Here is a 25,402-nt window from a genome sequence, read left to right on the forward strand (position 1 = left end):
AAGGAGGAAATGTGGTTACCTCCACAAGGAAATACCACCTTAGAGTAGTCCTAGTATAATATCCTCCCTGTAGAATGCCGGCTCTTTAAGATGAAGGCGTTAAAGAAATAAATACGGAAATGTCATTTTTCAGCTATAGAAGATTGGGATTCAACCCGATGATGACAGAGGCCTAAGTGTTGTACACGTAAAATATAGGAATCATTAATGAATCCACTTTTGCATTATTATTTAAGCTTTGGTATACTCCAGAAAATAGCACATAGAGTAGAAATGAATATATCCTAAAAGGTTCAGTGTAAAGGTGTCATGGAAGGAAATTCTTTTATATTTTTTATTTTTCTTGAATGTGGTTTGTAGGTTTTCCCCCCTCTTTTATGGGGCCCTTCTTAATTTATTCCTAACGTATCTAGCCACGAGGTACCACTTCTTCGACACTCAGGAGAAATGCATTTCACTTAAGTCTGAACCCTTTAGTTAATAGTCCTGCAGTTTCTGGACTTTGTAGTCTGTTCTCTGACTCACAAACATGCTTTGCTAGAATTGTAGCTACAATCACAATATTCAGAACAAGGACCATGAATGAAAACAGATGCAGAGTGTTAAAAGGTTGAATCTGAGTTTCAATGCATTTGATACTGAAATTCTGAATTTCCACTTGCCCGTCAATCCCTTTTCAAATGAATGCATCCTATGGCAGAATTAGTCTTCTATTTGTATGAAGAAATGTCTCTTTTCCTTCAGAAAAACAGTCTGGTTGCAGCGAGACTGATTACTACTACCACTATGAAACCTTACACTCGAGATACATGGAGCCCAGACACCTCAAGAATTCAAAGGAGTTAAACTGGAATCTTGCACAGTGTCGAGGTAAGGGATACACCTTACAAGTCTCATCTCAATTACATCCACTCTTGCTGAGGTCATAGGTTGGAGATGCAAAGTCAGACGGGAGTGGTGCTGCAGGTATCCTGGAACACCACCAAATTTGTTTCTGAGGTGCATAGACTTACTTAAACAAAAAGTTTGGTTCAAACCCACATATATGGTGACTCCAACACAGGCTTTCCAAATGAACTGGACTCAAAAAAATACAATTGTTTCTCCTTTTCTTTCTTTTTTAAAGGTTAGTTTTCTGGTGACAGTAATTAAAGAATAACTATGTTGAACTTCTCTTGAATGGGCTAAAAGAAAGGGCATGGGTACCATTCAGGTTCATAAATAATGACTCCTTGAAAAAATATATTGAGCCAATAAACCATGTGCTTGACATAATTCCTAGTTTTTAAGTCACCTTTTTTCTATTCAAACTAATAAAATGTAGTATATCTTTTTTGGTCTAATTTTTTAAATTAATTAATCAATTAATTAATTTTTGGCTGCATTGGGTCTTCGTTACGTGTGGGCTTTCTCTAGCTGTGGCAAGCGGGGGCTACTCTTCATTGCAGTGTGCGGGCTTCTCACTGCAGTAGCTTCTCTTATTGCGGAGCATGCGCTCTAGGCGCAGGGGCTTCAGTAGTTGTGGCTCGCAGGTTTAGCTGCTCTGTGGCATGCGGGATCTTCCCGGACCAGGGCTCGAACCTGTGTCCCCTGCACTGGCAGGCGGATTCTTAACCATTGTGCCGCCAGGGAAGTCCTTGGTCTAATTTGCTCATGGGAAATGCCATTACATATAACCTTTCACAAACCCAGTGTCAAGTGCCTCTTTTCTCTTCATTTCAATATCACAGCTGATTACGTGCTACCTACAGTGCAGACACAAGCTACTATTACAAAGAGGTGGCAAATATACAAAACAGGTTATTATTCAGCAGAGGCTATTTAGCAATACATAACTTACAATGTAATTTACTTGTTTCCCCCACAAAGTTACATGACTATTGCGAACACCATAAAATATGTTCAATTCAGCCATAAAAGAAGGATTTATTGTAGGTTTCCTGCTTCAGCTGAGATATTATTATAGCTCCCACAGGTCGTCAAAACACAAGAGAATTTTAACTTCCTTCAATAATTGCTCAAACTTGAATGTAGCTAATATGGAAGGAAATAAGAATGGGCTGTAAGTCTATCGTATCCTCTGGGTGTTTGAGAATCTCTGGTTTGTATTTCTAAATTGATATGTAATCATTTTGTCTTTTTAAAAAATTAATTTTAAGAGTTTTTTCCTTAAGAAAATATATCAACTAGCTTGTTAAATTTTACATAGTATATTGGACTATATCATCAAGGCTAGATTTCCTCAGCCACATTTTAGGCCCCTTCCTCAGCAATATACACTTGCTTCTTAAAAAATAATAAATAATAAAAATCATTTTCCCAAGCACCTCAGTCTAAAGTTACAGCTGTATCTGGTTACTCTTTGGATGGGAAATACGCCGGTTGCTTTTCTTCTTGGTTCTCCAAGCCTTGCTCCTGAATCCTTTCCACACACACGACTCTTATTTCAAAGAGAAACCCCGCTGGGAGGGTGGAAGACCTGACTGTGAGAGAAGGAAGTTATGCTAATTTCCCACCCCAAAGACGCCACTGAGTACTTCAAATACTTGCAGCTTAGGAGGGAAAAAAGGCTTCATTCTAGATCAATTCAAAGTTAGGTGATCACAACTGCAAGTTTTCAGGCTATGCCATCTCCTCCCCCACCTCTCACCAGTGCCTTCCTCAGCCCAAGAAACAGCATTGCAGCCTGAGGAACAGAGCCAGGCAGAATGGGATGCAGTGGCCCCATGAGAGCCGGGCCCTGTGCTAATTGAAGACATGGACGGCTGTGTTGTTTCTGGCTGCACCACAGCCAGGACTTTATATTTGGAGGAACAAATGGCTCCCAAGTATTAGGGCCACAACTTGTCTGTGTAGCTTCTCTGACGTTCAGGAGTACTTTGCCTCTCAAATATGAAAGATTCCAGAAAAGGGGATCAGGGAGCTCTGGGAAAGGAAAGAATTTTAAAAAAATGTTTACTCATTTGCTGTTTACTCATTTATCTTTGTTAGTTGAGGAGTTTCTAAAGGAGATATTGTTCAAGAAGAAATAGTACATATTAAAAGAAATCTTTCAAGAAGAAATACAGTCCAATGCAAGCATTCATGTAACAAATTTTTATATATGTCATATGGTGCAATTATTCTTAACCTTTTCCCTAGCCTCTTTGAAACTCTGATGAACAATATGAATTATTTCCCTAAGAAAAAGCATACACATATGGAAGTACAGAGCCTTTGTCACAAACTCCCTGAAGTGGAGGCAGGAGTGATATTGCCAAAACAGTGATGGAGAAAACCCTGCCCTCCATCCCCAGTAAAGATCAGCAATTAGACAGCTCTCCATGAATAAGAACAACTCTGGAGAGCTCTCGAGTCCACTTAAGAATCTTCAGCAACACAGTGGAACAAAAATCTGAAAATAACCTCATGAGAAGAGAAGGGAGAAAGCGTCATTTTGCCTGCATTAACCCATTCCCTCAAGCCAGCACTGCTCAGGGTCAAGAGAGAACTTCCCAGCTAGAAAGAGCTCCCCTAGCCAGGAAAGGAAGAGTGGATGGAGTGAGCAACCAGCTTCCCAAGCCTTTGGGGCACCATATGAAGGCCCCATTACAGTTTCACCCCACCCAGAGACTGGCAAAGCTGAGAAACAGAGAGACAGAAACAAGGAAGAAAAGCAGGAGTTACCAATAACAATCATGGTTTGTAGTGACTTGTGACTTGCTCTGCAGACAAATCCAGAAGATTTTGTCACTGAAGAAACTAACACCAGCACAGTTGCCAAAGACGCCCTGGGAATTTCACCAGCTTTTGCCCCACAGGTATTTGTATTTACTGACACCAGCCACCTGAGTCCTTCCCTGCTACCTCCTTCTTCACCCATGCCAGACCCCAGGAACTGCACTGGTGGCCAGCCCAGGCCTCTGTGGCTACATGAGTGCTAGATGCCAGCCTAGACCCCCACAGCTGACATCCACTTCCTAGTGTGTACTTGACATAGCCCCTACAGATGTGCATTTGCACGCCGCTAGCCTGATACATGTCACCAGTGTCCACTGCAGTGTGCACACCCAGGGGAAGACAATACAGCCACTGAAGAGCATGCTGACAGCCAAGGTCCCCATAACTGCCTGTGGGCTTGGATCAGGCCTTGTCTTCTGTCACTGGCTTGCACCACTGCACCACACTACCTGCAATTAAGGCCTCCAGCTGTGCACCTGCATACTCCTGGCCTGACCCCCATTACTGGCCTCCCCTGCAGTGCGCACACAGAGGGAGACGATGCAGTCATAGGAGAGCACACCAACAGCCAGGGCCCCCACAGCTGCCTGTGAGCCCACAACTGGCCCAGTCCTTGCTGCCTACCCTGGCCCCCACCACTGTGCATGTGTCTGCAGCTGATCCAAGCTACCACACAGGCACCTGCAGCAGGCCCCATAGCCAAGTGTATGTACACTACTGGCTCTAGCCACCATCATTGTCTGGCCTGGTCACTAGTTGCTGAACCTAGAGGCAAAACTGAGGACCCCAACAGCCCTTACAGCCACTGTAGACTCCCACAGTGCTCCTAAGGACCACACAGTTGTTGATGTCGTGGACCTCAGCAGCATGAGCCTAGGAGACATCATGCACCCCTGGACCCAGTGCCACCATATGTCCCCACACTTGGTACCTTCCTCCACTAGAACCAGGGTCACAGCACATTCCAGCATGTCCCAAACCACAGGTGAAAGTCTTTCCTTGCTAAGATCAGTCCATGAAGTCCAGAAGAGGTGACTAGTTATTTAAATGTAGAGACATCTATGCAAGGCTACAAGGGATCATGAAGAATCAGGGAATCACGACTCTCCTGAAGGTATACAGTAATGATCCCCAAAGAAATGGAGATGCAGGAATTGCCCAACAAAGTGTTCAAAATAATTGTTCTAAAGATGCTTAGAGAACTACAAGAACACAGATAAATAATTTAACAATATTAGGAACACAACAGAAAAACAAAATGAGAAGTTCAGCAGAAAGATAGAAGACATAAAAATGAACCAAACAAATTTTGGAGCTGAAGAATACAGAGTGAACTGAAGAATTCAATAGAGAAATACATAACAAAGAAACCTCCATAAGGCTAAGAGCAAATTTCTCAGCACAGACCTTACAGACCAGGAGAGAATGAAATGATATATCCAAAGTACTAAAAGAAACAAACTGCCATAATTTACCCAGAATAATTTACCCAGAAAAACTGCCCTTCAGAAGTGAAGGTGAGACAGTTTCCCTAACAAACAAAAGCTGAGGGTGTTCTTCACCACTATACCTACTTTACAAGATATGCTGAAAGGAATTCTTCAAGCTGAAATGAAAGGATGATAACTAGTATCATGAAACATATGAAAATATATATCACACTGGTTGAATTTGGCATATAGTCAAATTCAGAATACTCTAGTACTGTAATGTAGTGGTATGTTAACTACTTAACCTTAGTATAAAAGTTAAAGGACAAAAGTATTTTTAAAAAGCTATAGCTACAATAATTTCTTAATGGATACACAAAATAAAAAGATGTAAATTGTGACATCAAAAATATAAAAGGGGGAGTAAAATGTAGAGTTTTTATAGGTAATCAAAGTTAAATTTTTATCTACGTAAAGTAGATTGTTGTATGTATAAGATGTTTTATGTAAGCCTCATGATAGCCACAAGGCAAAAACCCACAGCAGATTCACAAAAGATAAAGAGAGGGGGGAGTTCCCTGGTGGCCTTGTGGTTAGGATTCTGGGCTTTCACTGCCGTGGCCTGGGTTAAATCCCTGGTCAGGGAACTGAGATCCTGCAAACCACATGGTGCAGCCAAAAAAAAAAAAAAAAAAAAAGAGAAGGGAATCAAAGCATACCCACTATGGAAAATAACTAATTTACAACAGAAGACGGCAAGAGAGAGGAAGAAAGGAACAAGGGAACTACAAAACACCCAGAAATCAATTAATAAGGTAGCATTAGTAAAGCCTTACTTACAATAATTAATCTAAATGTAAACGGATTGAACTCTCCAATCAAAAGACATGGAGTGTCTGGATGTATTAAAAAAAAATAAGACCTGACTATGCTGCCTACAAGCGGTTCACTTCAGCTTTAAGGACACAGGAAGGCTCAAAGTGAAGGGATGAAAAAATATATTCCATGCAAGATAGAAACCAAAAGAAAGGGTAGCTATACTTGTATCAGACAAAATAGACTTTAAGCCAAAAATGGTAACAAGAGACAAATAAGGTCATTATACAGTGATAAAGCAGTTGATTCATCAAAAAGATTTAACAGTTATAAAAATATGTATGCACCCAACACTGAAGCACTTATAGTAAGCAAATACTAACAGATGTAAAGGGAGAAATAGACAATACAGTAAGTCCCCTACATACGAACCTTCAAGTTGCGAACTTTCAAAGATTCGAACGTGCTTTTGCATGTCCAATCACATAAGTTAGTTCACGTGTCTGGCATATATTGTCACGTGTGTGCACCCTCTACAAGTGGTTGTGCCAGAAATGGCAAGGGGATTTTCTTTATTTGAGGAGGCACTGTTAGTTTTTGAGGCACAGGACCCGAATGCAGAATGGTACCCAAAGGGTGCAGCAGCAATTCAGAATGCAATCTAGTGCTACCATGTCATCCATGATGAGAAAAGAAGAGCTACTACCCAGACATCACTGGATCTTTTTTTAAGAGGGTAGATAGAATTGAATCCAGCAAGGAACCAGAACCTGTGCCATCAACGTCAGGTGTGAGTGAAATTGCAGCTTGCCTTCCATCTTCTATCGCTGACGATCCTTCGGCTCTACTATCTCCCACCTCCTTTCCCTCCTCCAGTCAGTAACTCTTCTCGCCTGTTTACTCGATGCCAGCCCCTGTATGCCAGCTGTTGTACTGTACTACTGTACTTTTCAAGGTACTGTACTGTAAGTTAAAAAAATGTTTTATTTTTTGCTGTTTGTTTTTTATTTAGTACTTGTGTGAAAAGTATTATAAACCTATTACAGTACAGTACTATATAGCCGATTGTGTTAGTTGGGTACCTAGGCTAACTCTGACTTACAAACAAATTGGACTTATGAACGCACACTCAGAACCGAACTCGTTTGTTTGTAGGGGACTTACTGTACAATACTAGACTTCAAAACCCTACTTTCAACAATAGATCATCCAGACAGAAAATTAACAAGGAAACGTGGGATTTGGCACATACTTCAAACCAAATGGATCTAACAGACATATAGAAGAGATTCCATCCAACAGCAACAGAATATATATTATTCTCAAGTGCACAGAAAGCATTCTCCAGGACAGATCATATGATAGGTCATGAAACAAGTCTTAGCAAATGTAAGAAGACTGAAATCATACCAAGTATCTTTTCTAACTACAATGGTATGAAACTAGAAATCAATAATAGGAGGAAGGCTGGAAATTTCACAAATAGAGGAAATTAAACAACACACTTCAGAACAACCAATGGGTCACAGAATTAATCAAAAGGGAAAAAATTATCTTGAAACAAATGAAAATGGAAACACACAATATAAAAGCCATGGGATGCTGCAAAAGTAGTTCTAAGAGGGAAGTGTATAGTGATAAACACCTACACTAAGAAAAAAGATTTCAAATAACCAGCTTTATACCTAAAGAAACCAGAAAAAGAAGAACAAACTAAGCCCAAAATTAGAAGAAGAATGGAAATAACAAAGATCAGAGCAGAAACACATGAAATAGTGTCCAGAAAAACACTAGAAAAGATTAATGTAAATAAGAGCTAGTTTTTTGGAAAGATAAACAAAATTGACAAACCTTTAGCTTGACTAAGAAAAAAGAGAGAAGACTCAAATAAGGGATTACTGTGAATAATTATATGCCAACAAATGGACTAACCTAGAAGAAATGGATAAATTCTTAGAAACATACATCTACCAAGACTGAATTGTAAAAAAACTAGAAAATCTAAACAGACCCATATTCGCTAAGAAGATTGAACCAGTAGTCATACACCTCCCAGTAAAGAAAAGCCTAGGACCAGATGGTCTCACTGTGAATTCTACCAAACATTTAAAGAAGGCTTAAGACCAAGCTTTCTCTCAAATTCTTCTAAAACATTGAAGAGGACGGGAGACTCCTAAACTCATTTTACAAGTCCAGCATTACTCTGACACCAAAGCCAGATAAGGATACTATAATAAAAGAAAACTACAGACCATATCCCCAATGAATGTAGATGCAAAAGTCCTCAGCAAAATACTAGCAAACTGAATTGAACACCACATTAAAAGGATCATACACCATGATCAAGCAGGATTTATCCCTTGGATGCAAGGATGGTTCACATATGAAAGTCAATAAATGTGATACACATTAATAGAATAAAGGATAAAAATCATATGATCATCTCAATAGATGCAGAAAAAGAATTTGACAAAATACTATAATCCTTTCGCAATAAAAATGCTCAACGAATTGGGTACAGAAGGAAAATACTTCAACATAGTAAAGGACATATGTAGCAAGCACACAGCTAACAGCAGACTCAGTGGTGAAAGGTTGAAAGCTTTTTCTCTAAGATCAAGAACAAGACAAGGATGCCCACTCTCGCAATATATTTGACATAGATAGTACTGGAAGTGTTAGCCAGAGTAATCAGGCAAGAAAAAAAAGTAGAAGACATCCAAATTGGAAAGAAAAAGAATTAAAATTGTCTCTGTTTGTTGATGTAGAAAATCCCAAAGACTCTACCAAAAACTTTCAGAATTAATCAATGGATTCAGTACAATTGCAGGATACAAAATCAACACACAGAAGTCAGTTGCATTTCTATACACTAACAATGAAAAACAACGAAAACAATATTATTCACAATAGAATCAAAACCAATAAAATACTTAGGAATAAATTTAACCAAGAAGGTGAAGGATCTGTACACTGAAAACCATAAGACGTTGATGAAATTAAAGAAAATGCAAATAAATGGAAAGATATCCTGTATTTATGCATTGGAAGAATTAAAATTAACTTGTTCATACCACCCACAGTCATCTATAGATTCAATGCAATCCTTATTAAACTTCCAGTGGCATTTTTCACAGAAATAGAAAAACAATCCTAAAATTTGAATGGAACTACAAAAGATGTTAAATAGCCAAAGCACCAATTAAAAGAAGAACAAAGCTGGAGGCATCACACTTCCTGATTTCAAACTATACTACAAAGCTATTATAATCAAAACAGTATGTATTGACATAAATTCCAATGGAACAGAAGAGCACACAAATAAACCCTTGTGTATATGGTCAGCTAAAATTTGACAAGGAAACCAAAAACACTCAATGAGGAAAAAATAGTCTCTTCAATAATGGTGCTGGGAAGACTGCATAACCACACGCAGAATGGAACTGGACCCCTATCTTATGCCATTCACAAATACAGGAGACCTGAAACCATAAAATGTCTGGAAGAAAACAAGGAGAAAACTCCTTGACATTGACCTTTGCAATGATTTTTTGGATATGATGCCTAAAGTACAATCAACAAAAATAAAAATTAATAAGTGGGACTATATCAAGCTAAAAAGCTTCTGGGGCTTCCCTGGTGGTGCAGTGTTTGAGAGTCTGCCTGCTGATGCAGGGGACACGGGTTCGTGCCCCGGTCTGGGAAGATCCCACATTCCGTGGAGCAGCTAGGCCCATGAGCCATGGCCACTGAGCCTGCGCATCCAGAGCCTGTGCTCCGTAATGGGAAAGGCCACAACAGTGAGAGGCCCGCAAAAAAAAAAAAAAAGCTTCTGCACAGTAAAAGAGACAATCAACAAAATGAAAAAGCAATCTACAGAATGGGAAAAAATACTTGCAAATCTTATATCTGATATGTGATTAATATCCAAAATATATAAAGAACTGATACAACTCAACAGCAAAAAAAAAAAAAAAATCCAAAACAAAACTCCCACACAATCCAATTAAAAATGAGCTAAGAAAATGACATTTTTCTAAGGAAGACAGACAAATGGCCAACAGGTGCATGAAAAAACTTTCCCTACTAATCATCAGGGAAATGCAAATCAAAACGACAATGACATATTACCTCATACCTGTTAGAAGGGCTATTGTCAAAAAGATGAGGGAAACAAGTGTGGGTGAGGATGTAGAGAAAAGGGAACCTTTGTGCACTCTTGTTGGGAATAGATATGGGTACAGCCACTATGGAGCAGTATGAAGGTATCTTAAAAATTAAAAATAGAACTACCATATGATCCAGCAATCCCACTTCCGGGTATATATCCAAAGAAAATGAAAACAGGATCTGGAAGCGATATCTGCACTTCCATGTTCACTGCAGCATATTCACAATAGCCAAGATAGGGAAACAACTAAGTGTCCATCAACAGATAAATAGATAAGATATGGTGTATATGTACAATGGAATATTATTCAGCCATAAGAAAGAAGAAAGTTCTGCCATTTGTGACAACATGGATGAAGCTTGAGGGCATTATGCTAAGTAAAACACGTCAGACAAAGGAAGACAAATACTGTACATCACTTACATGTGGAATCTAAAAAAGCCGAAGTCATAGACACAGAGATTAGAATAGTGATTACCAGGCAATGGTGGGGGTGGGGGAAATGGGAGATGTTGACCAAATGGTACAAACTTCCAGTTATAAGATGAATAAATTCTGGGGATCAAATGATTATAGTTAATAATGCTGTATTTGGGCTTCCCTGGTGGCGCAGTGGTTGAGAGTCCGCCTGCCGATGCAGGGGACGCAGGTTCGTGCCCCGGTCTGGGAAGATCCCACATGCTGCGGAGCGGCTGGGCCCGTGAGCCATGGCCGCTGAGCCTGCGCGTCCGGAGCCTGTGCTCCGCAACGGGAGAAGCCGCAACAGTGAGAGGCCCGCATACCGCAAAAAAAAAAAAAATAAATAAATTCTGTATTACATACTTGAAAGTTGCTAAGAGAGTAGATCTTAAAAGTTCTCGCCACAAAAAAGAAGTAGTAATTATGTGACATGATGGAGATGTTAGCTAATGCTCTGGTGGTAATCATTTTGCAATATATATATTTGCAATATATGTGTATCAAACCAATACTTTGTACACCTTAAACTTACATGTTATATGTCAACTATACCTCAATAAAGCTGGGGGGAAAAGACTTTATTAAATTAAAAAAAATTTTAGGGGAAACTTTCCTTTATGTACTCTTTTATAACTGCCTTGACAAATTTGAGATGGTTATACTTTTTTCAGTTTAAGTTTTTCATAATTGTGTTAGAAAGCAATAAGTGCTTTTGTATCCTTTCTTATAGCCCACTTGAGGATGACTTTTGCGTTATTTATGTATTTTTCACAATAGACTTTTCATGTCTTTGAATTCTTTTAGCTGGAGTAGGAAATGCAAACAAATCAACAAATGCATTTAGCCCTTGAAAGCTGGAGTCCAGCTGAGTAGTTACAATATCAATTACATCATGAACAATTCCTTTTACCTAAAAAACTGCTAAAACTCAGAGGGTGGCAGTATTATTTCTCAACATAAGACCAACTGGAAAAGAAAATGTAGACCCCTTTTAAATATCGCTGAATGTTGGCAAACCTGGGGAATTTTTTGATATGAGAAAAATATGCAGTTGCTTTTAAAGCGACGTATTGCCTATTATGTATTAATCAACTGACTTCAACAAAGACTATCTTATCTGTTGCTAAAAATCGACCAACAGCCACGAGAATGCTATCTTTGCCAGTGCCAAAAAGATTTCCAAATCTTTTCAGCTAAAAAGCCAGCAAAGATCAAAAAGAGGTTTCATATGAGCTCTCTACGTGCCAATGAGAAACAAGTGCCATTTTTAGCACATTATAATAATCCTGTTGTACAGCATTCTTTTCCAATGACCTGTAAAAATTATATATTTGAGAGAGGTACATTTTTTTCAGCATAAGAAAGTATGAATTAGGAAAGGTACATTTAATAAGTTCAATGATCTATTGCTACAAGTTAATACACTTTTTTTCCATTCTATGGAGATACAAATTCCTGTCCAATTAGCCATAATTGAGATGAAACTTGACTGCTACAGTGCAACTTGACAAAACGATTTATTACTCCTTAGTCACTGGAATAAATACGTGCTCTCTAACATTTATAGCTTTTCACTTATTATGCATGCCTTAAAACAAATTAAAATATGTGCACTAGCATAATATTGTAGCCAGATTTCAAAAAGAAAGGAAGACAGAGAGAAAGGAAAGAAGGAAGAAAGAAAGGAAGGAAGGAAAGGAGGGAAGGAGGGAGGGAGGGAGGGAGGGATGGAAGCCCAGCCCAGGTTGAATTCTAGTTAAGTGAAATTTATTTTATTTGTTAACACTAACCCTAACCCTAACCCGTACCCTAATCCTAACCCATACACGAACACTAACCCGTGCCCTAACACGTACCCTAAGCCTTAACACGTTTTCGTACCCTCACCTGTACCCTAAACCTTACCCGTTCGCTAACCCTAACCCTAACACTAACCCTATCCGAACCCATACCCTAACCCGTACCCTAATCCTAACCCATTCACTAACACTAACCCATGCCCTAACACGTACCCTAAGGCTAACACGTTTCCACTCACCTATACCCTAAACCATACCCACTCGCTAATCCTAACCCTAACCCTAAAGCTAAACCTAACCCTTACCCTGACCCATACCCTAATCCTAACCCATACACTAACACTAACCCGTGCCCTAACACATACCCTAACCCTAACACGTTTTTGTACCTTCACCTGTACCCTGAACCTTACCCGTTCGCTAACCCTAACATTAAACCTAACCCGTACCCTAAATCCTAACCCGTACACGAACACTAACCCATGCCCTAACACATACCCTAACACTAACACGTTTTCGTACCCTCACCAGTACCCTAAAACTTACCCATTTGCTAACCCTAAACCTAAACCTAACCCTAACCCTTACCCCAAACCGTACCCTAATCCTAACCTGTACACGAAAACTAACTCGTGACCTAACACGTACCCTAACACGTTTTCATACACTCACCTGTGCCCAAACCATACCCGTTTGCTAACCCTAACCCTAACCCTAACCCTAACCCTAACCCTAACCCGAACACTTACCCTAACCCATACCCTAATCCTAACCCGTTCACTAACACTAACCCGTGCCCTAACCCGTACCCGAAGCATAACACGTTTTTGTAACCTCACCTGTACCCTAAACCTTACCCATTCACTAAACCTAACCATAACCCTAAAATTAACCCTAACCCTAACACTAAACCTTACCCTAACCCGTACCATAACCTTAACCCGTACACTAACACTAACCAGTGCCCTAAAACATACCCTAACCCTAACACGTTTTCATACCCTCACATGTACCCTAAACCTTACCCGTTCGCTAACCCTAACCCTAAACCGTACCCTAAACCTTACCCTAACCAGTACCCTAAACCTAACCCCTACACGAACACTAACCCATGCCCTAACACGTACCCTAACCCTAACATGTTTTCGTACCCTCAAGTGTACCCTAAACCTTACCCGTTCGCTAACCCTAACCGTAACCCTAAACCTAAACCTAATCTTAAAACGTACCCTTACCCTAACACGTAACCTAATCCTAAACCGTACTCAAACACTAACCCGTGCCCTGACATGTACCCAAAGCCTAACACATTTTTGTTCACTAACCCTAACCCTAACCCTAACCCTAAACTTAACCCTAACCCTAAACCTTACCCTAACCCGTACCCTAATCCTAACCCGTACATGAACACTAACATGTACTCTAACGTGTACCCTAACACGTACCCTAACACTAATGCCTTGTCGTACCGTAACCTGTACCCTAAAACTTACCCATTCCCAACCCTAACCCTAACCCAAGCCCTATCCCTACACTAACCTGTACCCTAATCCTAACATTTACACTAACACTAACCCATACTCTAACACGTACCCTAAGCCTAACCCGTTGTCGTACCCTAACCTGTGCCCTAAACCATACCCATTCCCTAAACCTAATCCTAACATTAAACCTAACCCTAACCATAAACCTAACCCTTACCCTAACCCGTACCCTAATCCGAACCCATTCAGTAACACTAACCAATACCCTAACATGTACCCTAAACCTAACACATTGTTGTACCCTAAGTTTTAACCTAAACCGTACCCTAATCCTAAAACGTACACTCACAGTAACCCGTACCCTTACACGTACCCTAACCCTACCCGTTTTCGTACTCTAACCTGTACCCTAAACGTTACCCATTCGCTAACCATAATCCTAACCCTAAACCTTACCCTAATCCATACCCTAATCCTAACCCTTACACTAGCACTAAGGGTTACCCTAACACATACCCTAACCCTAAGCCATTTTTGTACCCTAACCTCTACCCTAAACCTTACCCGTTCACTAACCCTAACCCTAATACTCACTCTAAACCATATCCTAATCCTAACACATACACTAACACTATCCCGTACCCTAACACATACCCTAACCCATTTTTGTACCCTAAGCTGAACCCTAAACCTTACCCGTTCGCTAACCCTAACCCTAACCCTAAACCTTACCCTATCCCGTACCCTAATCCGAACCCGTTCAGTAACATTAACCAATACCCTAACATGTACCCTAACCCTAACCCGTTTTCATACCCTAACCTGTACCCTGAAACTTACCTGTTCGCTAAACCTAACCCTAAACCTAACACTAACCCTAACCCTTACCCTAACCCATACGCTAATCCTAACACATACACTAACACTAACCTGTACCCTTACACGTACCCTAAACTTAACCTGTTTTCATACCCTAAACTGTATCCTAAACCTTACCCGTTTGCTAACCCTAATCCTAACCCTAACCCTAAACCTTACCCTAACCCATACCCTAATCCTAACCTGTACACTAACACTAAGGTTTACCGTAACACGTACCCTAACCCTAACCCATTGTCGTAACCTAACCTTTACCCTAAATCGTACCTGTTCCCTAAACCTAACACTAACACAAAAACTATCCCTAACCCTCACACTAATGGTAACCCTTACCCTAAAGCTTACCCGATTCTAACCTGTACACTAACACTAACCTGTACCCTAAAATGTACCCTAACGTGTACCCTAAACCTTACCCGTTGCCCAATCCTAACCCTAAACCTAAGCATTACACTAACCCGTACCCTAATCCTAAGCCATACACTAACACTAACAGATACCCTAACAAGTACCCTAAGTGTAACACATTGTCATAACCTAACCTGTAGCCTAAACCGTACCCATCCCTAACCCTAACCCTAACCCTAGCCCTAAACCTTACCCTAACCCGTACCCTAAACCTAACCCGTACACTCACACTAACCTGTACCATAACACGTACCCTAACCCTAAAACCTGTCGTACCCTAACCTGTACCCTAAACCGTACCCGTTCCCTAACACTAATCCTAACCCTAACCTTAACCCTTACCTTAACCCATACCCTAATCCTAACTGTTACACTAACGCTAACCCATACCCTAACTGGTACCCTAACCCTAAACCGTTGTCACACCCTAAACTATAACCTAAACCGTACCTATTCCCTAACCCTCACCCTAACCCTTAACCTATCCCATTCCCTAATCCTAACCCATATAGTAACACTAACCTGTACCCTAACTCGTACCGAAACCCTAAACAGTTGTCATACCCTAACCTGTACCCATTCCCTGACCCTAACCCTAAGCTTAATACTAACCCTAACCCTAAATCTAACTCAAAACCCTAAACCTAACACTAACCTTAACCCTTACCCTAACACCTACCCTAATCCTAACCCATACACTAACACAAAAACATACCCTAACATGTACCCTAACCCTAAAACGTGGTCGTACCCTAAACTGCACCCTAAACTCTACCTGTTCCCTAACCCTAACCCTTACCCTAAGACGTACCCTCATGGTAACCCATACACTAACACTAACCCATAACCTAACAAGTACCCTGACGCTAAACTGTTGTCGTACCCTAAACTGTACCCTAAACCGTACCCATTCCCTAAAAATAAACCTTACCCTAATCTGTAACCTAAACCTAAGCTGTACACTAACGCTAACCTGTACCCTAACACGTACCCTAACACTAACCCGTTTTCATACCCTAACTTTTACCCTAAACCATACCCATTCCCTAACCATTACCCTAACCCTAACCCTTACCCTTACCTTAAGCCGTACCCTAATCCTAAACCTTCCACTAACACTAACCTGTACCCTAACAGTTACCCTAATCCTAAACCGTTGTCATACCCTAACCTGTACCCTAAAGTGTAGCCGTTCCCTAACCCTAATCCTAACCCTCACCCTAACCCTTACCCTAACCGGTACCTAATCCTAACCCATACACTAACACTAACCTGTACCCTAACACATACCCTAACCCTAACCTCTTGTTCTACCCTACCCTGTACCCTAAACCGTACCCATTCCCTAACCCTAACCCTAAACCTTACACTAACACATACCCTAATCCTAGCCAGTACACTAACACTAAACCGTACCCTAACACATACCCTAACCCTAACCCGTTTTCGCACCCTAACCTGTACCCTAAACCTTACCCGTTCACTAACCCTATACCTAACCCTTTCCCTAACCCTAAAGCTTAGCCTAACCCGTACCCTAATCCTAACACGTACACTAACACTAACATGTACCCTAAAACGTACCTTAACCTAACATGTTTTCGTACTGTTAACAGTTTGAAAAATAAAAGGACATGCCTGAAAGCTCAATTTCAAAGGATTTTGCGACACTTGGAAATCCAACCAAAAAGAGGTATCAATCAGCTCACACCACTCAGAAAAACCATTAGCAAAGAAACTATAAATGATCAATGCCGAAGAGGTTGTGGAGAAATGCATACCCTCAATTTGAAGTGGGACGTAACTCGTAAGAGCCAATAATGGGAACAGAATGGAGGTCCCTTTAAAAGGTCAACACTGAGCTACTATAAGATCCAGCAGGCCCACTCCTCGGCCTATAACCTAAAAAGACAGAATTGGAAAGACACAGGCAGGAAATCTCCACTGCAGCAGTATTACAATAGCCAAGACATGGAAGCAACCAAAAAGTCCATCAAGAGATGAGTGGACAAAGAACAACTGGTACATGTACAGATGGAATATTAGCCAAGGAAAAAAAATGAAACAATGACATTTGCAGCACCATAGATGAGTCTAGATGTAATTATGCAACTGGTAGTGAGAAAGCGAGGACACATATCCCATCATATCACTTATAGGTGTTAGCTAAAAGTTGATACCAATGAAGATATTTCCACAGAGAAAGGCAATCACAGATTCATTAAACCAACTTAGGGTTCACCATAAGGAAAGGTGTGAGGATTGGATACATTACGATATTGGGGTTAACAGATATACAAACACATGTGAAATATATAATCACCAATGACCTATGGCATACCAAGAGAAGACTACTCAACATTGTGTCATAACCTACATGGGAAAAGGATCTGAAGAAGAATAGATATATGTATATGTGTAAAAGAACCACATCTTGCACACCTAAAACAAACAAAACATTGTATTCAAATTGGCTGTGATAAAAACTAAAAATTAAATTAAAAAACGAACAGGAAGGAATGAGACATAATCTTAAGGGGCTTTTCCTGGCACTTTCCGTTCTAATTTACAACCTACAGCACAACTTCCATTAAGGCTCTGTTGCCCTGGTAACCAGATTTGGTAAAGGAGAAATGCTGCTTCCTTGTGGCTGTTTCACACAACAGCAGCTTTAAACCAAGAGCTAATGGTCACTTAATATTCAAAATATGTGCAGGACTCTAAAGGACACCGGGCCTCAAAAAATTCCTGGGGTCGTAAATCGACCAGAAAATTCAAAAGACAATGTCAAGAGGCATGTTTTGCGCACATGTAGTCTTTTCTTTCTTTTTCTTTTTGTTTAAAAAAATGCATGGAATAATGCTCAATATCAGGAAATAATAAAGCCATGCAAATCCAATCTACAAAAACGTTCTTCACCTTACCACCGTCAGAATGATAAACAGTAAAATAGTCTACAAAACATGAATGCTGAAAGGGTTTTAGAGAACTGTGTACCCTCTAGCTGCTGCTGGGACATAAACTGGTAACAGCCAGTAGTGAGAAGAGAATGGCGGTGCATTTAAAGTTAAAACTTGAGCTCATCACTCTGTAATGACCTACACGGGAAAGGAACCAACAATGAATAGATAGATACATAGATATAATGAACCAGATTCTGTACACCTAGAACAAGCACAACATTTTAATCAAATTTGCTCTGATAATAAATAAAAATTAAATTTAAAAAACAAACAAGAGGTAAGGAGATATAAGCTCTTAGGGGTGTGCCCTGGCACATTCCACTCTAATTTGCAGCCTACTAACACGATTTCCAGCAAGTCTCTGTTGCCCAAAAACCCAGAGTTGGAAATGGAGAAATGCTGCTGCCTTGTGGCCGTTTCCCGCAAGAGCGGCTTTAAACCCACAGCTAATGGTCACTTAACATTCACAAGGACTCAGGGCTGTAAAGGACACCTTCCCTCAAAAAATGTCCTGAGGTGAGGAATGGCCTAAAAAATTCAAAAAAGGCAAAATTTTCAAGAAGGTAGTATGAAACGGTAAGTTTGACTTACTCTCTTGTTAAAAAAAAGGAAAATGTATAGAAGCTCAACCTCAGGAATTATTAGACCCATGCAAATCTAATCTACAAAAAGTTTTCAACTCACTCCAGTCGACTGACCATCAGCAAAAAGTCTACAAAGAATAAATGTTGATGTGGTTTGAGAGAACTGTGTACCCTCTAGCTGCTGGGGGAATGTAAACTGGTAACAGTCAGTAGTGAGAATATAATGCAGGTGCGTTTAAAGGTAAAAATTGAGCTACCATGTGATCTGGTAGGTCCTTTGATGTGCCTATCACCAGAGCAGACCAGAAAGAAAAAGGCACAGGCTGGAAATCTGCACTGCAGGAACATTTAACATAGCCAAGACTTGGAAGAAACCAAAATGTCAGTGAACAAAAAAATGCACAAAGAAGAAGTGGTCCATGTACACAATGGAATATTAGCCAGGGAAAACAATGAAACAGTGCCATAAGCACCACCATATAAAGACCTAGAGATAATCACCCAACTTGAAGTAAGAAACAAACTGAAGGACAGGTATCTTATGACATCACTTCTAGGTGTTACCTAAAAATTGATACCCATGAACTTATTTCCAAGAGAAGGAAAAGCATGGACTAAGAAAATAAAATTATGTTTAACCAATTGGAAAGGTTTAAGGAATGAATGAATTACGATATGGGGGTTAACAGACATGTACTTACACATATGAAATATATAATCACAAAATACGTACGGAATACCAAGAGAGGTCTACTAAACACTCTGTAATAACCTACACGGGAAAGGATCCAAAGAGGAATAGACAGATACACTGATATGATGAACCAGATTCTGTACACCTAGGAGAAACAAAATATTTTTATCAAATTTGCTCTGATATGTAATAAAAATTAAATTAAAAAAACAAACAACAAGTAAGGAGATATAAGCTCTTGGGGGTTTGCGCTGGAACATTCCACTCTAATTTAAAGCCTACTAACACGATTTCCAGTAAGGCTGTTACCCAAAAACCCAGAGCTGGAAATGTAGAGATGCTGCCTCCCTGTGGCCATTTCCCGCAAGAGCGGCTTTAAACCCACAGCTAATGGTCACTTAACATTCACAAGGACTCAGGGCTGTAAAGGACACCTGCCCACACAAAATGTCCTGAGGTAAGGAATGGCCAACAAAATTCAAAACAGGCAAATTTTTCAAGAAGATAGTATGAAGACGTAAGTTTTACTCACTGTCTTTTTAAAAAAAGGAAAATGGATAAAAGCTCAACCTCAGGAATTATTACACTCATGCAAATCTAATCTGCAAAAAGGTTTCAACTCACACAGGTCGACTGACCATCAACAAAAAGTCTACAAATAATAAATGCTGAAGTGGTTTTTGAGAACTGTGTACCCTCTAGCTGCTGGTGAGATGTAAAGTGGTAACAGCCAATAATGAGAACAGAAAGCTGTGTTTAAAAATAAAAATTGAGCTACCATTCCATGAATCAGGCCCACTGCTGTGCCTCTCACCTGAGAAGACCACAATCCAGAAGACAGAGGCTGCAAAAGCTGCACTGCAGCCTTATTCACAACAGCCAAGACATGGAAGCGGATAAAGAAGAAGTGGTCCATGTACACAATGGAATATTAGCCATGGAAAACAATGAAACACTGCTCTTTGAGGTACCACAGATGAGCCTAAAGATAATCACAGAACATGACGTAAGTTGGAAAGCAAAAGACATATATCCTATGATATCACTTATAGGTGTTACCTAACAACTGACAAAAATGGACATATTTCCACAGAGAAAGACACACTTAGACTTAAAAAACAAACTATGCGTATCTAAAAGGAAAGGTGGTGGCAATGGATAAATTAAGATTAAGTTTACCATACCTATACAAATACAGATTAAGTACATATATCAAAAAGCCCAAGCACATAGCAAGGGAAGTGTACACAACACTGTAATCCTTTACATGGGAAAAGGATCTGTACATGAATAGATATATATCATCTATGAATGAACCAGATTGTGTTCACCTAGGAAAAACTGTATTCTAATCATTACCCTGATTAAAACAATTAAAACAACGAACAAGAAGTATTGAGACATAAACTTCAGGGGCTTTTTCCTGGCACATTCCATTCTAATTTACAACCAAGTAACAGGACTTCCAGAAAGGCTGTGCTGCCCTAGTAACCAGATTTGGGAATGGACAAATGCTGCCACCTTGTGGCCGTTTCCCACAACACCAGCTTTAAACCCAGTGCTAATGGTCACTAAATATTCACAATCATTGCAGGCATGTAAATGACACCTACTCTCAAAACAAATCCTGGGGTAGAAAAATGACCACAAAATTCAAAAGGGGGCAACCTTCCAAGAAGACAATTTCAAGAGGTATATTGCACTCATACTTTTTTTTCTAAATAAAAGAGAAAGGTGTGGAAAATGCTGAATATTAGGAATTATTAAAGACATGCAAATCCAAATTACAAAAACCTATCAGCTCACACCAGTCAGAATGGCCATGAGCAAACATTCTTCAAACAATAAATGCTGAAGGGGGTATGGAAAAATGCATAACCTAGGTGTTAATTGGGACGTGGTAAGAGCTGCTAATGAAAACACAATGCAGGTGCTTTGAAAAGGTAAACATTGAGCTACCAGTCAATGAATCATACCCACTGTTGGGCCTATCACCTGAGAAAATGAGAATCAAAAGTCACAGGCTGGCAATACTGCACTCCAGCAATATTTACCATAGGCAACACTTAGAAGCAACGAAAATGTCCATCAACAGAGGAATGCACAAAGAAGTGGCCCATGTACAGAATGGAATATTACTCCACTAAAAAATATAAATTAAATTTTAAAAACAAACATAAGTAAGGAGACATAAGCTTTTGGGGGTATATCAGGTCACACTGCACTCTAATTTATAACTGAGAAACACCACTGGCAGGACGGCCAGTTTCCCTAGGTACCAGAGTGGGGAACGTAGAAATGCTGCCATCCTCTGGCCGATACCTGCAACAGCAGCTTTGAAATCCGTGCTAATGGGCACTTCATATGCACAAGTACTGCAGGGTTGCAAATGAAACCTGCCCTTAAAAAGTCTTGATGCAGGTAAAGGCCAGAAAATTTCAAACTGTGGCACATATGTCAAGAAAACAATTTGAAGAAGTCAGCTGTAATAACAGTTTGAAAAATAAAAGGACATGCATGAAAGCTCAATTTCAAGGGATTATGAGACACATGCAAATCCAACCACAAAGAGGTATCAGCTCACACCACTCAGAATAACGATCAGCAAAAAAAACTACAAACGATCAATGCTGAAGAAGTTTTGGAGAAATGCATACCCTCAAATTGAAGTGGGACGTAACCTGCTAAGAGCCACTACCGGGAACAGAATGGAGGTGCCTTTAAAAGGTAAACCTTGAGCTACTATATGATCCAGAAGGCCTACTTCTTGGGCTATATCCTAAGAAGACAGAATTGGAAAGACACAGGCAGGCAAATCTGCACTGTAGAAGTATTACAATAGCCAAGACATGGAAGCAACCAAAAGGTCCATCAAGAGATGAGTGGACAAAGAACAACTGGTACATGTACAGATGGAATATTAGCCAAGGAAAAAAAGGACACAATGCCATTTGCAGGACCATAGAGGAGTCTAGAGGTAATCATGCAACTGGTAGTAAGTGAGAAAGCGAAAGACACATATCCTATCATATCACTTATGGGTGTTCCCTAAAAATGATACCAATTAAGATATTTCCAGAGAGAAAGGCAATCACAGATTCATTAAACCAACTTATGGTTCACCAAATGGAAAGGTGTGAGGATTGGATACATTAGGATATTGGGGTTAACAGAGATATACAAACACATGTGAAATACATAATCACGAAAAACCTACGGCATACCAAGAGAAGACTACTCAACATTGTGTCATAACCTACATGGGAAAAGGATCTGAAGAAGAATAGATATATGTATATGTGTAAAAGAACCACATCTTGCACACCTAGAACAAACAAAACATTGTAATCTAATTTGCTGTAATAAAGAATAAAAATTAAATTTAAAAAACGAACAAGAAGTAATGAGACATAATCTTAAGGGGCTTTTCTTGGCACCTTCCATTCTAATTTACAACCTACAACACAACTTCCATTATGGCTCTGTTGCCCTAGTAAGCATATTTGGTAAGGAGAAGTACTGCCGCCTTCTGGTCATTTCACACAACAGCGGTAATGGTCACTTAATATTCAAAATAATTGCAGGCCTGTAAATGACACCTGCCATCAAAAAATATCCTGGGGTCGTAAATCGACCAGAAAATTCAAAAGACGTCAACATTTCAAGAAGACAATTTCAAGAGGCATATTTTACGCACATTTTGGCTTTTCTTTTTTTTTCTTTAAAATAAAAGGGAATTGAAAAATGTGCAACATCAGCAATTAATAAAGCCATGCAAATCCAATTACAGAAATGTTCACCTCACAGCCGTCAGAATGTTCTTCAGCAAAAAGTTTACAAAGAATAAATGCTGAAGGGGTTTCAGAGAACTGTGTACCCTCTAGCAGCTGGGGGGATGTAAACTGGTAATAGCCAGTAGTGAGCACATAATGGAGGTGCGTTTAAGGGTAAAAATTGAGCTACCATGTGATCTCGTAGGTCCTTTGATGCCCCTATCACCTGAGCAGAGCAGAATGGAAAAGACACAGGCTGGCAATCCTGCACTGCAGGAACATTTTTTTTTTTTTTTTTTTTTTTTGCGGTAAGTGGGCCTCTCACTGTTGTGGCCTCTCCCATTGTGGAGCACAGGCTCCGGACGCACAGGCTCAACGGCCATGGCTCACGGGCCTAGCAGCTCCATGGCATGTGGGATCTTCCTGGACCAGGGCACAAACCCGTGTCCCCTGCATCGGCAGGTGGACTCTCAACCAATGAGCCACCAGGGAAGCCCTGCAGGAACATTTAACATAACCAAGATTTGGAAGAAACCAAAATGTCCATCAACAGAAAAATGCCCAGAGAGGAAGTGGTCCATTTAAACAATGGAATATTAGCCATGGAAAACAATGAAACAGTGCCATTTGCACCACCATATAAGGACCTAGAGATAATCACCCAACTTGAAGTAAGAAAGAAAGTGAGGGGCTTCCCTGGTGGTGCAGTGGTTGAGAGTCTGCCTGTCGATGCAGGGGACACGGGTTTGTGCCCCGGTCCGGGAAGATCCCACATGCCGTGGAGCGGCTGGGCCCGTGAGCCATGGCTGCTGAGCCTGCGTGTCCGGAGCCTGTGCTGCGCAACGTGAGAGGCCACAACAGTGAGAGGCCCGCGTACTGCAAAAAAAAAAAAAAAAGAAAAAGAAAGTGAAAGACAGATATCCTATGACATCACTTATAGGTGTTACCTAAATATTGATACTCATGAACTTATTTCCAAGAGAAGGAAAAGCATATATTAAGAAAAAAAATATGTGTCACCAAATGGAAAAATGTAAGGAATGTATGAATTAGGATATGGGGGTTAACAGACATGTACTAATACATATGAAATATATAATCACAAAATGCCTATGGAATACCAAGAGAGGTCTACTCAACACTCTATAATAACCTACACGGTAAAGGATCCAAAGATAAATAGTCAGATACATTGATATAATGAACCAGATTCTGTACACTTAGGAGAAACAAAATATTTTTATCAAATTTGCTGTGATAATTAATAAAAATTAAACTTAAAAAACAAAAAAGAAGTAAGGAAATACAAGCTCTTGCGGATGTGCCCTGGCACTTTCCACTCTAATTTGCAGCCTACTAACACAATTTCCAAGAAGGCTCTGCTGCCCCAAAACCCAGAGTTGGAAATGTAGAAATTCTGCCGCGTTGTGGCCGTTTCCCGCAGGAGCAGCTTTAAGCCCACAGCTAATGGTCTCTTAACATTCACAAGGACTCAGGGCTGTAAAGACACCTGCCCTAAACAATTGTGCTGAGGTAGGGAATGGACAATAAAATTCAAAATTGGCAAATTTTTCAAGAAGATTGTATGAAGAGGTAAGTTTGACTTACTCTCTTTAAAAAAAAAAGGAAAATGGATAAAAGCTCAACCTCAGGAATTATTAGACCCATGCAAATCTAATCTACAAAAAGGTTTCAACACACACCAGTCAACTGACCATCAGCAAAAAGTCTACAAACAATAAATTCTGAAGTGGTTTTAGAGAACAGTGTACCCTCTAGCTGTTGGTGAGATGTAAAGTGGTAACAGCCAATAATGAGAACAGAAAGGAGCTGCGATTAAAAGTAAAAATTGAGGTACCATTCGATCCAGCAGTCACATCACTGGGCCTCTCACCTGAGAAGACCAGAATCGAGAAGACCAGGGCTGCAAAAGCTGCACTGCAGCCTTATTCACAATAGCCAAGACAGCGAAGCAACCAAAATGTCCATCAACAAATGAGTGGATAAAGAAGAAGTGGTCCACGTACACAATAGAATATTAGCCATGGAAAACAATGAAGCACTGCTATTTGAGGCACCATAGATGAGCCTGGAGATAATCACAGAATATGAGGTAAGTCAGAAAGCAAAAGACCTATATCCTATGATATCACTTATAGGCGTTATCTAATAACTAATACAAATGAACATATTTCCACAGAGAAAGACACTCACAGACTTAG

The 25,402-nt window shown here is 40.1% G+C and overlaps 1 protein-coding gene across 1 annotated transcript; it reads right to left on the reverse strand.

The window, feature by feature from the left end:
* Positions 1 to 477: 477 nt before the first annotated feature.
* Positions 478 to 13,082, reverse strand: CUZD1 (CUB and zona pellucida like domains 1; the record flags this gene model as incomplete). Its single annotated transcript, XM_082630433.1, is given in 13 exon segments — positions 478 to 528; positions 530 to 626; positions 628 to 665; positions 669 to 710; positions 714 to 738; positions 740 to 787; positions 789 to 898; positions 902 to 947; positions 949 to 1,014; positions 1,016 to 1,046; positions 1,049 to 1,115; positions 11,694 to 11,789; positions 13,068 to 13,082. Coding segments are annotated over 13 exon segments (732 nt in total).
* Between the last annotated feature and the right edge of the window lie 12,320 nt (positions 13,083 to 25,402).

This window comes from Mesoplodon mirus, assembly GCF_964341445.2.
Source record: "Mesoplodon mirus genome assembly, chromosome: 8".
Classification (NCBI taxonomy): Eukaryota; Metazoa; Chordata; class Mammalia; order Artiodactyla; family Ziphiidae; genus Mesoplodon; species Mesoplodon mirus.